Here is a 14,296-nt window from a genome sequence, read left to right on the forward strand (position 1 = left end):
GATTTTGGTCTGAATTTCATTTGGAAAACTGGCAGCTGCTGGTCAACCTGCAGGGATATGATCCCATGAGCTGATATGCAATGTTGACTTTTGTATTTTTGTCATCATGAAATAATTTTTTTTTTTTTTAAATCAGGGTCAGAGTCTCGAGTAATTAGCAGCCAGCTGATAGAATGGAAGTGAAACCATGGCCCTCGTCCCCTTGCAAACCTGGAAACCCAGTGTTGAGCATGTGTGAAGAGAGAAACAGAATCAGGGGAAATGAAATCTTCCTAAGACTCTGCTCAGGAAACTAAATTTGACGTAATTGGACACAAGAGGTTGTTCATCCATTCTATTCCGCCAGAGGAGACAGGACAGATTTCCTGTGCGTTCTTGGGGAGCTGGAAGAGGGAGACAGCTCTGCCAGGTGGAGTGATATTCTCATGGGAAGTGAAAAAGAAGAGGCAGAGATGGAGAGTTTGGTTCTAGAAGGGTGGAAGGTTTTGCTTATAAACATATCAACACACTTGCTTTTCCCGCCAAGACGCAAACTTTGGGGAATTGCTCAAATATAAGATGGGGTTTAAATATTGGACAGCCAAAAATATGACCCATGTTCAAAATATGCATCCTGGTATCATTCAGTTCGACGTGTTCTAGTTCTTCTGCAGCTTTCTGTCTCACTCTTTTTGCCCCTACAACTCTCCACCTTTTTGTGGATTAAGTTATCTCCATGATAAAATTATTATGTTGTCTTCCCTCTTTGACTTTCTTGTCGGCAGCCTGGCTCTTCCCAGGGATCCCAGCGTCTATCCTCTCTCCTTTCTGTAGCTTTTTTCCGCTTCTCCAGTATGGCGGGCCCTGTCAGAAAATACGTACATAATCAATTTATTTGTCCTTCTTATCCTTTGGACAATTCTTTTGTTTGTTTGTTTGTTTTTGGTTGAGACCAAGTCTCGCTCTGTAGTCCAGGCTGGAGTGCAGTGACCGGATCTCGGCTGACTGCAAGCTCCGCCTCCCGGGTTCAGGCCTGCCTCCGCCTTCCTAGTAGCTGGGACTACAGGCGCCGGCTCCACGCCCAGCTAATTTTTTTTTTTTTGTATTTTTAGTAGAGACGGGGTTTCCCCGTTTTAGCCAGGATGGTCTCGATCTCCTGACCTCGTGATCCGCCCACCTTGGCCTCCCAAAGTGTTGGGTTTACAGGCGTGAGCCACTGCACCCGGTCTAGACAATTCTTGATGGACAATAAAACACTTTTGCTTTTCATGTCTCCTGTAAAACACAAAACAAAACAACAACCAGAACTAACATTGGCTCATATGAGGCGAGTTTCTTTCTATCAGTTTCATTCCAGTGCCTCTCCCAGACGCTGTCCGTCTGATTTGGTAAAAACTCTTGCGTAAAATAGTGAAATACATATTTATTTAAAGTCTACTCTTTAAGAATGGTTACATCTTTACATAGTTATGATCATCACCATTGAATGTAGCCTCTTGTCATTTCACTACCTTCCCTCCCTACCATTCCTTCTTTGAAAAGCTTCCCATGTCAGCTGTGTGGTGCAATGTGGTAGGTACTGAATAAGACCCACAACTACGGGGGTACCTGGTTATGTTCACAGAATTGTAGAGCTAGACAGAGTGTTGACAATTATTTATTTCTGTCCATTGTTTCATAGATCAGGAAATGGGATGCTTTAAAAAAAGTATTTAAATGTAAATAGTAACTATTTTGCTGGCCTCCATGTAACATGTATTTCATATTCTTAGTCTACAAGTAATGTGTGAATGTGTTTTTGCTCCTATTGGATTATAAGCATCATGAGAGTGAGAATATTGTTTACTCATGCTTTGCACTAAGTAGCCATTCAATGACTATAAACAAATAAAGCATGCTTGAAGTTCCAAGAAGGATGGTGGTCATTTTTCTTTTGTTTAGTTCAAGTTCTGTGTTTAGTAAATCACAAATGAACCATCAAGGTCTGTCTTTGCAGGGGATTCACCAGTAGATGACAACACTACCAAAGTGTGTGTGTGTGTGTGTGTGTGTGTGTGTGATACCTTTCTGGCAGTGCTGGTCGCTGGTTTTCCTCCTGGAGGTTCCTGCCCTGGGGCCACTGACTGAGGCACTGAGGTCTGAGTGCTGGACCTTGCTGACCAGAGCAGGAGGAGCTGCAGCCCTGCCACACCCCCGAGGTTGGGTGGTTGATGGCTGGCAGAGGAGAGAAGTACCATGGGCAAGAATAAAGGGGACTGTGGTCCTCAACAGGAGATAATTCACAAAACGCGAAGGCATTTTCTGTCGTCACATGGCCATCAGGTGGGTAGGGCCCAAGGATGCCGCCAAGCATCCTCGCTACACAGGACAGCTCCCCACAACAAACAATCACCTGATCCAACATGGCAGTAGTGCTGAAATTGAGAAACCCCGCAATAAGCTTCGGTTGTAAACTTTGTACCAAGAAGAATTCTCTGCAGACAACTCAAGGGGCAATACCGTCAACTACTTTTGTTTTCTCTGACTGCCGTGTTGTTGGCCTTCATCGCCATTCTTTCCCAGGACATGGTGTCTGCATATTTTCCAGCAGCCTCCTGTTTCCTCATAAATCTGCCCCTTGGACAGATAAGAACATCACAGGGAGCAGGGCTGCAGTTCACTCCCAATAATAACGCTTCAACAGGGTTTGCTCTGCAGTAGTATCATAGTCATGTGGAGTAGGTGGCTATGGCTGGTATTCAGGTGAAATCTCAGGCCAATCTCTCCTGAATCAAGGGGGCCACTGATCATTAATGAGACCTTCAACTGAGCAAAGATTCAAGAGAGCAAATTAATGTCCTGCGTCATTGTGAAGGGGAAGCAAAGGATCCAGAGAGGAAACCAGCTGACTCTGAGAGAAGGGCCTGAAAAGGAGAGGAAGGGAGGAGGTGGTCAGATTCCCAGGAAGGAGCAGGGAGGGAGGGGGCTGCTGGCCCAAGAAAGACTGTCAGAGACACATCCTGGAGGCCACAATTCCACCCTCTCAATTATTCCCAGAAATTCCAAAAACTCCTTTAAAGGAGCAAGTGCAGGGCATGAAAGGGAGGAGCCATGCTAGAGGAGACCCTGGGAATCGGGGAATGATTACAGGCTGTGACCTCACTGGCGCAGCACCTCTCAGCGGCAGTGGAAACCACAGCCTAGTCTTCTCACCACTGCAGACCAGAATCCTGCCCTGGGCCTTGCCTGGTCTGCCTCACTCTGCCATGGGCTGCAGGCTCCTCTGCTGTGTGGCCTTCTGCCTCCTCCAAGCAGGTGAGTCCGGGGCCCAGGTGACATGATCCTGTTGGAGTCCCTAAGCCTTTTCACCATGACAACAACAGCAGGCCGTCTCCTAGGATTTGCCTGAATTCTGCTTCTTTCCTTTGCAGGTCCCTTGGACACAGCTGTTTCCCAGACTCCAAAATACCTGGTCACACAGATGGGAAATGACAAGTCCCTTAAATGTGAACAAAATCTGGGCCATGATACTATGTATTGGTATAAACAGGACTCTAAGAAATTTCTGAAGATAATGTTTAGCTACAATAATAAGGAGCTCATTATAAATGAAACAGTTCCAAATCGCTTCTCACCTAAATCTCCAGACAAAGCTCATTTAGATCTTCACATCAAATCCCTGGAGCTTGGTGACTCTGCTGTGTATTTCTGTGCCAGCAGCTAAGACACAGCCCTGCAAAGTCACTGCATCCCTGTGCACAAACCTCCTGGCTCAGCCAGGAAGCTGTGGGCCGTGTGTGCACCTGCACCCAAGGCTCCGGTCTCCATTCCCTGATGGCCTCTAATGGAGTTTCAGTCTGTAGTACAGCCAGCTAGTGCACCCATTGGAGAAGTCCTCCATTTTATGCACACAAAAGTCTCACAGAATTGTTTATCAGCTACAGCAGGGCTTCACAACAAAGCCACTAAAGTATTAGGGCTGCACAAACAAAAAAGAGCCTGTCCTATGCACTGAAGATCTTAACTGATGGGAGAAGCTCTTTCTTTTCTTTCTGTGTGGCACATATTGGTACATATTTTATATAACATTATGAAAAAAGCACATGATTGCTAAAAATGGTTGATGAGCACATGCATAAAGGAGGGGGAAGGAAATATTTCCAAGATCAAGAGACAATTCTGATGATCAGTAAGTACTTTATTCAACAGAAAAATATTTGGAAAGGCATGAAATTCCATGGCAATAGGTAAACTGGAAAGTGTTGAGGAGATGCCGGTGGAGGCAGCCTTGTGCGTTGTAGGCTCCTTCTCTTCAAGAAGGGTGACCAGCAAGTGTCTCTCCCAATTCTTATGAATGTCATCTTGAACTCTCCTCAAGAACAGACAATAGCCAGATGACTGGGAATATTGGGAGACCTGAAAGGACTTTGGACACAAATCTCTAGGCAGTGGTGAGCCATTGGTCCTACTCCAAGTGAAACAACATGATGAAACTGATATTTTGGTAGAGGAACACTGGTAGTAGTATGGATCAGAAAGGAGATAGATTTTTGGGTGGCATGAATGATTAGGAGACTTCTAAATATCCTACATGAAAGATTAGAAAGGGTCGATGTGAAGCATTGTGGACAATATAGGCTTGAGGCTCTGCATTATGTTATTTCTTGGAAATGTATTGGGTTTTATTCTGGGAGGGCTGAATGCAGGACTTGCTAGGGTCTATTTCAGCTTTGCCCTCCCTCTTAGGGAGCCCCAGCATGTGGTCATCGTTGCTAGTGCATGGCCTTCCAGGGTCTTAGTGGGAATCACAGTGTACCCACCATGACTCTCCACTCTCACTGGGTCTGAATGCCATTGCCTTCCGGCCCCGGGTATCTTCTGACATCCCTGCCCATGTCTACAGCCTTCCAGATTTTGTTCTCTGCTGGGCCTTCGGGAGTGCCACCCTCTGCATACACAACTTAGGACCTGGCCCAGAAAGAAAAATAAAAAATGAAAAAAGATTTTCTTACACAGGTTCTCAGGGCTCCTTGGTAGTACTCTGTGTCCTAAATCCCGGCTGTCTTGGAGTCAGTTATGTCCTCTTATCTTCAATCACATATACTACTTCTATTTTATATAAATATGTTTACTTGGCTTTTCTTCATATTTACCATTCCACTCTTCACTATTCTTGCAATTCACATGGTCCTGAGATCATTTTCCTTCTTAGATCCATTCCTAATTCAGACCACTTGAACTCTCTGGTCACTACCCCTTGTTGTGGGAAATGCTTATGTTAGCTATTGTCCTCAGGACAATTAAACCTTTCGCTTTCACCATTATTCAAGTTTTCAGTTTAAATTCTATTGCTTTTTTTAAATTGTCTTTGCAATTTGGTTTACTTATTGAGAGCCAAACAATGCAATAAAATTTTATTCGTTCAAATTTGTTCTACTTCTTTGTAGAAGGGCCAAAGTGTTTTCTTGCTGAAGTAGATACCAATGGAAACAATTTTAATGGTAATAATACTAGTGTTTAAAATAAGGCTAATTTTAGGTTTTTATGTAGTGAATAGAATATCTCCAACTGTAGCAGGATAGAGATCAATCCTATATGTAACCTGTTGAGGGGGAGAATACTCAACCCCATTAAATTCTAATCTACATGCTTTACATTTTTTGTTTGTTTGTTTTATGGGCCACATTGAAAATCTGATGAAATTTTTACATTAGAAGAATGCTACAATTTTCCTCCTGACTGAGCACATCCCCAGGTTAAAACAAATCTAAATTATAAATCCTTGACTTAAATCATGGATAAGTATCTTCCCTCAGCCCCGTGTAGATTTACATATAACATAGATTTATGACCCTAATCTCATGCCTACAATTATAATTATCATCATGAAAAGGTAACACTGATGTAATACAACAATAAATAGATGGTAAAAATCACTTTGAAAGTATGAATCATCTCATTTTTGTGTTTATTTGTGTTCATTTGTCTCTTCAAATGCTCTAGAATGAAAAGCCAATATTGGCATAAAAGTACCTTTTAAGAAAATTGATGATATTCCAATTCTTAACTGGTCACAAAGCATAAATAGCTTATGCAATGAAGTACAGAAGACCCATGGGAAGTCATCCAGCTGGTTCCTAGTTGGAAAGTTCTCCACAGAACTGATGAACTAATGTGGTTTCTAACATTTTAGAAATGGCAGGGCTTTAGAGATCATCTCATTTCAGTTCTCCTGATTTAATATATGAGGAAATATGGCATCACATATATGAAGTGATTGAACAATGACATACTGATTACATTTCTCAAACTTTATGTAAGATATATTTTTATTCTCTAGTTGTTTTCTGAATATATTGAATTGCCCTACACAAATAGAATTCTGGAGGTGAAAATGTTGGTGATTTTCTGCTTGCTCCTAGCTATTGCTCAAGGAGTATTTGTTGAACAAGTCAGACTGGCCCAAGAACTCAAGAGGGCTGGGATACTGTCTGTTCTGCTCATTACTAGGGATCCAGACATAGACAATTTTCTGTTCTTTTTTCTTTTCTTTGTTTCATTTCGTTTCATTTCTTTTCCTTTTTTTTTTTTTCTTTTGAGGGGTGTGGTGGGAGCAGGGTCTTGCTCTGTCTGGAGTGCAGTGACACAATCATGGCTCACTACAGCCTTGACTTCCATGGCTCAAGCAATCCTCCCACTTCAGCCTCTTAAATAGCTGGGACTACACACAGGCACCACTACATTCCGCTAATTTTTGTAGAGATAAGGTGTTGCCATGGTGCCCAGACACAGACATAGACAATTTCTGTTGAGTAAAAATTTAGAATGTCTTATGTGTGTGGATACCTGGCGTTCTGGCTGCTGACTCTCTGTGTTGTTGCCAACACCTCCTTCGTCTTCATTCTCCCCTGGCCTTTCAAACCCTTCTCTGCTGCTCAGGGTTGTGAGATGTGGAACCCATCTGGATGCTGACACTGGGTCGGTGAGTGGCCAAATGCTGTTTTGGCCACAGGCAGGAGCTGTGCTCTGGTGAAACCTCTGAGGCAGGGACCTGGCGAAGGGATAGAGAGTAAGAGGAGAGATGGGCCAGGAGGGATCTTGCCCATGGGGAGCCATCCGTACCTCAACTGAGAGCATGGCTGTACTCAGCTCAAGCACACTAACATCAGCTTCAAGCTGATTTCCCTTTCCTTTGCTCCACACACCTTGTGTTGTTCTTTTTCAGCATCCTGTGTATGTTAGCTCTAAGCCCAGCCAAGCCCCATGCCCTCCACTTCAGGGACAGAGGGTGGCTCATCCCTTTCATGATCCCTCAGCTCCCTCCCCAGTGCCTGGTGGCTGGTTGGCATCACAGTCATGCCCTTGAATGATGGGAGCTGGTGCACACTGCATCCGTGTTCATGCAGTCACCCTCCCTCCACAGTGCCGGGCAGAAAGGGCTCCACCACACTTAGACATTGAGGGAAGGGACGTTTTGAATGGCACTGTTCTATGTGATCCCGCAAGACAGAAGGAGATTCCTTGAATGGGAGTGGTCTGTTGTTGAGAGGGATCCTGAAAGACAGGGAGACAAAGATAGAGGGAGGATCCACATAATTAGGAAGCAGCTGAGAGCAAAGGAGCCCCTGCCAGAAGAATATCCTTGGGGGGTAAAAAGCCGGCTCTGCCCTTTCTCCCCAGCCGATTCATCCTAGCCCAGCAAATTCAAATCTACCTTCTATCAGAACTTAGAAAGGATGTAAAGCAGTCAGGAAGAAACATCCCCTGGGTCTGGGGAAACTATCAGGAGCAGTGACATCACAAGAAAAACCACCAACCAGGGCCAAGGAGACCAGAGCCCAGCACCTCACCCAAAGGACCCCAGTCAGAGGCCCCATCTCAGACCCGAGGCTAGCGTGGGCTGCAGGCTGCTCTGCTGTGCGGTTCTCTGTCTCCTGGGAGCAGGTGAGTTAGGTTGAAATTGTCTGTCCTTGAACTCCAACCCTTTTCCTTGTGGCTGCAGGAACAACCCTCTTCCTGGGCTCTGCCTGAATTTTGTCCTTTTCCCCCTACAGTTCCCATAGACACTGAAGTTACCCAGACACCAAAACACCTGGTAATGGGAATGACAAATAAGAAGTCTTTGAAATGTGAACAACATATGGGGCACAGGGCTATGTATTGGTACAAGCAGAAAGCTAAGAAGCCACCGGAGCTCATGTTTGTCTACAGCTATGAGAAACTCTCTGTAAATGAAAGTGTGCCAAGTCGCTTCTCACCTGAATGCCCCAACAACTCTCTCTTAAACCTTCACCTACACGCCCTGCAGCCAGAAGACTCGGCCCTGTATCTCTGCGCCAGCAGCCAAGACACAGCCTTGCAGAGTCACCGCTTTCCTGTGCAGAAACCTTCGGGGCCTGCCAGGAAGCCGCGGGGGCCACGGAGGGCTCAGGTGAACATTTCCTCCAAGAGCCCCGGCAGAAGCTTCAGAACATCATAGCACCTGCTAATTCATCCATGTAGCAACTTTACATCCTATGCACATATTCAGAGTGTGGGTTTCCTTTTGCCTGAGTGTGACTCTGCCCCGTCAACTGATTTGAAAAAAGATAAACATATTCAGATCTAGTTTAAAAAAAAAATTTTTTTTAATCATGAAATAGGCCGGGCATGGTGGCTCATGCTTGTAATCCCAGCACTTTGGGAGGCCAAGACGAGCGGATCATGAGGTCAGGAGTTTGAGACCAGCCTGGCCAATATGGTGAAACCCCGTCTCTACTAAAAATACAAAAATTAGCTGGGTGTGGTGGCATATGCCTGTAATCCCAGCTACTCAGGAGGCAGGAGAATCACTTGAACTCGGGAGGTGGAGGTTGCGATGAGCCGAGACCGTGACATTGCACTCCAGCCTGGGCGACAGAGTGAGATTCTGTCTCAAAAAAAAAAAAAAAAAAAAAATTCCTGAAATAAAGCAAGCATGCTGTAAGGATTGTGTAGCTTAAAATTTTATAAGAACCCTCTAAACAATCACCTGTGTCACCACAGAGGCACACCCTGCACTGAGTCAGACACCGTCCTGTGAGGAGCTGTGTTCTGACACTTCATGTCCAGTGGTTTCCATGACTCTTCTTTGGGACCAAGGGTTCCCTTCCATCATAGGTTGTTGTCATGCAGAGTCAAGCAGCACTGAGCACTGGGAAATCAGAGAAGGAACTTCCAGGCAAGGGTCCCAGTGCAGAAGCCAGCTAGAGAGGACAGTAGTAGACTCACCCTTTGGGAAATATGTTTGAGAAATATGTATCTATTTTCACCAGTTCTATTACTCTATATTCCAGCTTGTCTATTCTCTAATTTCTCATTTGTACACTGAAAGCTAGACTGTGAATTCTAGCCCTAATCAAAGCTCCACATATGCACAGACACCTTCTCTGAACCCTGCAGGCAGCAAACTTGCCTCTGTCTGCTCCCCTTGCTGCAGAGCCTGTGGATCATGGTCTAGAAGTTTCCTGACTCATCCACTCTCCTTCTCTTGGCTGGAAGCCTCCATGTTGGTTTCAGATCTCAGCGCCTCCCTGGACTGCCTCTCCAGACTGACACTTGAAGGATTATTTTTCCCCCTTTGGTCTCTTTATTCCCAATGTGTTCAATCATCAGGCTCAGAGCCTGATGCCTCCAGAGCGCAGCTCTACATTAGCCTTTAGAGAGGAGAGTGGGTCCTGGCTGTTCTGTTTATCTGTTTTCATTCACTAATTCATTCATTCATTTATTATAGAGACAAAAGATTCCCTATCCCAAGATATATGGTCATCTGTGCTGTATCAAAAGAGAAGATATTCTTCTCACAGTTTTATGAAATGAGGTAGCTTCGCAACTTGGGGGGAGCAGCCTCTTAAGTTAGTGTCAAAATTAGGCTTTTGCCTAAGTAAAGTTAGGATCCGAAATTAGGCTCCTACTCTCCCACAAAAACTGGGAGACAGGGCCTCTATCTTCCTTAATGATTGTATCTCAAAAAGATGGTTCTAGAGTCTTGGGAAAGACATTCCTGAGTCATAAAGCTGGCTAGAGGTTTACAGAGATTTTAATAGGATTGTCAAAAAGCCTTTTCTGTGTTTATTGAGATGATCATCTGGGTTTGTTTTTAGTTCTGTTTATGTGGTGAATCAATTTGTTGATTTGTGTATGGTGAACCAACCTTGCATCCCAGGAATGAAGCCTACTTGATTGCAGTAGATAAATTTTTGATGTGCTGCTGGATACAGCTTGCCAGTATTTTGTTAACAATTTTTGCATCGAATTAAATAATTTTTAAATAAGGTGACTTACATTAATTGCTTTTTAAAAATAAAACCAATTATGCATTCCTGGGGCAAATCTCATCTACTGATTAGATATTAATCTTTTTATACATTGTGAGTTAAATTTACTTTTTTTGTTAAGGATTTTTGCTTCTATGTTAATATTAGTACTATTTATTCTTCACAATTTGTAAATTGATAAACTTGCTCAATTTCATCAATAAAGTAAGCTGGGCCTGGAGTTTTCTTTCTGGAAATGCTTTTAATTACTATGAGTTCAATTTTTAAAACTACTTCTACATGTGTTTTTTAATATCCCTATGGACATTCAAGTTATCTACTTTTTGAGTGGGTAATTGTGTTTTTTGGGGAATTTGTTTATTTTGTCTGCTGTTGAATTTATTGGCATAATATTAATCTTTCATTGGAGTTCTAATTTGTATTTCTCTAAGGATTAATGATGTTGAGGACATTTTAATGTTTTTATTACCATTTGCAGATATGTCTTTTTCATATACCTATTAATGCTTTTGCCCAGTTTTAAAGGTTAAATTATATATCTTTTATATTGATTTATAGGAATCCTTTATAAAATATAAAGGATTTTTTATATTATATATAATCCTTTATATAATCTGGATACAATATTCTAGTCTGATATATGTATTGTGAAACTTTTTCCTCAGTCTGAAAATTTTCCTTTCCACTTTCTTGATAGTACCTGGGCACAACCCCTATGAAATGAGAGTACCCTTCTGTCTCCTTTAATATTGTCTCTCTACCTTCACCCTTATCAGTATTTGGCAGGTAATTAATTCAGTCAGATTGAGATAGTGCAAAGGCTTCTAGCTAGCCCTCGCAACACTGGCTTGGATATACCTCTAATCTCCAATCACACGAAACAATTTGCCAGCCCAGAAGCTACCCCTGCTATGTATTGTACCATGAGTAGATCTTAAATGTACACCTCCCACTCTCTCCATAATACATATGGCAGAATGGTGATGGATCCTTCTTTTGGCAGACTTTCCACAATGCATGGAGCTATGCCTATCCAAGCACATCTCTGCATGGACAAAGGAAGGGGTGGATAATTGAGTCAGTGTTTCTGCTTCTTGCTTGTGAGTTTTCCCCAGTAAATCTTGTTTTATGTGTATATTGCACAGGGCTAGTGCTGTCTACATGTCCCTTCATATGATTGTGCTCTCACAGAATTCTGAGGCTGGAAGGAACAAACAAAAGTTCTCATAAAGAGAAATTTAATCACCTCTAGAAAGAAGTCCGTGCTTAATGGCTTTGGAGTTTCTGTGAAGAAAGGGTTTCATCCTGCCTTAGAAGGTGGGCAAAGTGAGCAACATCTTCACCAAGTCAGGAACACTTGATTTCAGCCAGAGGCAGAAGTAGGGTTCTATGATAATGCCCGATTGTGGTTACAGAGGGACTACATGAGCAAGGCCATGGAGGTGAAAATGGATTCATTTGGGCTGAAATCCTGTAAATTGAAATAAGCGGGAAAACCCAGCGCACATTCCAATGGAAGATGCAGCTTCCTAATATTGTGCTTTCAACTTAGATTCTGTCATCTGTAATTACTCCACACACTTTTTCAAATCATTAGCACAACTGTGGGCCAGGTAATCATTTAGCCCCTTTGCTTGGTACAAGGTAGCCATGCTCTCTACTTAGCTCCCTATTTTTCTCTGGGAAGCTTTTCCTGAGACCTGCAGTGACCATGCTTCTCAGACTTCTCTCTTTCTTATTGTCATTTCCATTTATATTTTAACATTAATTGTAGTTTATTTGATTAACATCTGACATTTTTATGTTTGTCTTCTGCTTATTTGACCTCACTTAATGATAACCCAGGTAACTGGTCAGCTGCTGCTAATCAAGTTATATTTTCTGGGGTTACATTGGTTATCTTTTCCTCTAAAGTTTCTATCTGTGTAAGAATTGAGGTAGCAGAACCTTCTCTCTTCTTTTTTTTTGAGACGGAGTCTTGCTCTGTTGCCCAGGCTGGAGTGCAGTGGTGCTATCTCGACTCACTGCAAGCTTCGCCTCCCGGGTTCACACCATTCTCCTGCCTCAGCCTCCCGAGTAGCTGGGAACCTTCTCTTTTTTGGAAACAGGGTCTCACTCTGTCACCCAAGCTGGAGTACAGTGATGCAATCATGGCTCACTGCACCCTCAACCTCTGAGATTCAAGCAATCCTCCCACCTCAGCCTCCCAAGTAGCTGTGACTACAGGCACACACCACCACCACTGGCTAACTTTTTTGTTTACATTTTTGGTAGAGATGAGGTCTTGCTATGTTGCCAGGTTTCTCTCAAACTCTTGAGCTCTGGTGATCCTCCCGCCTTTACCTCCCAAAGTTCTGGGAATACGGGTATGAGCCACCACGCTTAGCTTCTCCTATTGATTTCTGAAATTTAAATGTAGATCAGACTGTCTCCACGCAAGGAGGAAGTCAGACAGGGCAGAGCTGAACCAATGTCCACGGTTTGTTTTCTCACTGCAGTCTTGGACTTACCACTCATCTCTTCATTCTCTGGCCCAAAATAGCTTCAGTCTTCCCAGAAGATTCTCATGATTTTCAGTTTGTTTCTGGTTTCTTAGTTATTTCTTGTCTTATCAGGCTCCCCTGAGGAAGGAGCCAGGAGATGCTACAAGTCTGCAATTTTAGGGGGCAGTCAGATCGAGTGCGCTGGTCTTTTGCACTTCTTTATAATATTATCTAAGCCTCCTCTTCTTTGAAATATAATGGCTATTCATCATGGGATATGAGGCATCTCAGAAGCAATCTAAATATCTGTTTCTTTTTCTGGTAAAGAATTGACCAGTATTCTAGCAATTTTATTTTAGGTATTCCTTTAAAAGTAAAAAATACATAGTTTTTCTTAACGTGACTTCTATTGATAGTTTATATTTTTATGATTTTGTGTAGTAGCTTTACCTTCCCTAGGATCAGAAACCACATCAGATAATCAGCTTCTATTATGAAAGAAGCTGATTCTTCTATTTGGAGAGTGAGGCATGCAGAAAATCCATAAAATGTATTAAGTTATAGAACACCGCCATCTGAACTTGAGAGAATTTTAACTGGTTTATATCCATGAATACTCCCTCAGTAGTGTATTTTTGTTCTCTGGATGGCATCTTGGAAGAGGTACTGGTCATTGATCATATCTCACTGGCACATTGGCTAGTGACCGCTAATGTCAGATGCAGCTGGATTGGAATCTCTTCTCATTGCTTTCTCGTGGGGTCATTTGCCTTTGGACTTAAAAATCAAGAAATTTCATAATGACAATATCTAGATTTACTGTATATATGTAACTATTCTTAAAATTTGATAACAGATATGTCAAATGTAGATATTTAAAGAAATTTGGACTGGAAATAAACTAAATCAGAAGTAGCAAGTGAAGGATAGCGGTTCTGTAATGGAATCTTTCTCAGATTCTGTTTTCCCTAGTCTCATGTTTCTTTTTTAAACCCAGTCTGGCCTCTCCTTCTTAGCTTACTAAGTATAGAACCACAAATAGAAACTTAGAAATTTAATCATTTTCTGCACATATCTTTACTCATATATGGGAAAATGGGCAAGAGGATATTGTCAGTGAACTCAGGCAAAAAGAGGATTTCTAAAAGAGAGAGTATAGATGGGAAAGAAACAAATTCCCCAGCAGCATGGGAACAGTGGGTACTGTTTTGTTTATTTTTGGATAAGCTGATTAGTTGGCATGTAGCACAGAGTGGTCTGAAAGGTCTGCTTGGAGCAAGCTGGCTGGAGTCATCACAGAAAAAAGAACTTTAATAATAAATCACCCACAGATCCCTGAGAGTCTGCCTGCAGCGAGGGAGACGGGATGACTTGATGTGATTCTGGCACAGTTCTTCCTGCAGCACACCTACCTGAGCTAGGCCAGGTTTGCATCATCTCCTTCATCAGCATTTTCTCAAAGGCAACATTTCTTTTCTATCACTTTTTTCCCTTTTACAGTGCAAAAAGTGATTTTGAAGAACATAAATTTTAAAATGTGGGGGTTTCTTTTAGTTCCCC

At 42.7% G+C, this 14,296-nt stretch overlaps 2 gene segments (V, D, J or C); both read left to right on the forward strand.

The window, feature by feature from the left end:
* The first annotated feature begins 3,183 nt into the window (after positions 1–3,183).
* Positions 3,184–3,682, forward strand: LOC134758877 (T cell receptor beta variable 3-1-like). The segment is given in 2 exon segments: positions 3,184–3,273; positions 3,390–3,682. Coding segments are annotated over 2 exon segments (342 nt in total).
* A 546-nt stretch (positions 3,683–4,228) lies between these two features.
* LOC134758812 (T cell receptor beta variable 4-1-like) lies at positions 4,229–8,437 on the forward strand. The segment is given in 3 exon segments: positions 4,229–4,248; positions 7,745–7,902; positions 8,013–8,437. Coding segments are annotated over 3 exon segments (603 nt in total).
* The last annotated feature ends 5,859 nt before the right edge of the window (positions 8,438–14,296 follow it).

Source organism: Gorilla gorilla, chromosome 6 (assembly GCF_029281585.2).
Source record: "Gorilla gorilla gorilla isolate KB3781 chromosome 6, NHGRI_mGorGor1-v2.1_pri, whole genome shotgun sequence".
NCBI lineage: Eukaryota > Metazoa > Chordata > Mammalia > Primates > Hominidae > Gorilla > Gorilla gorilla.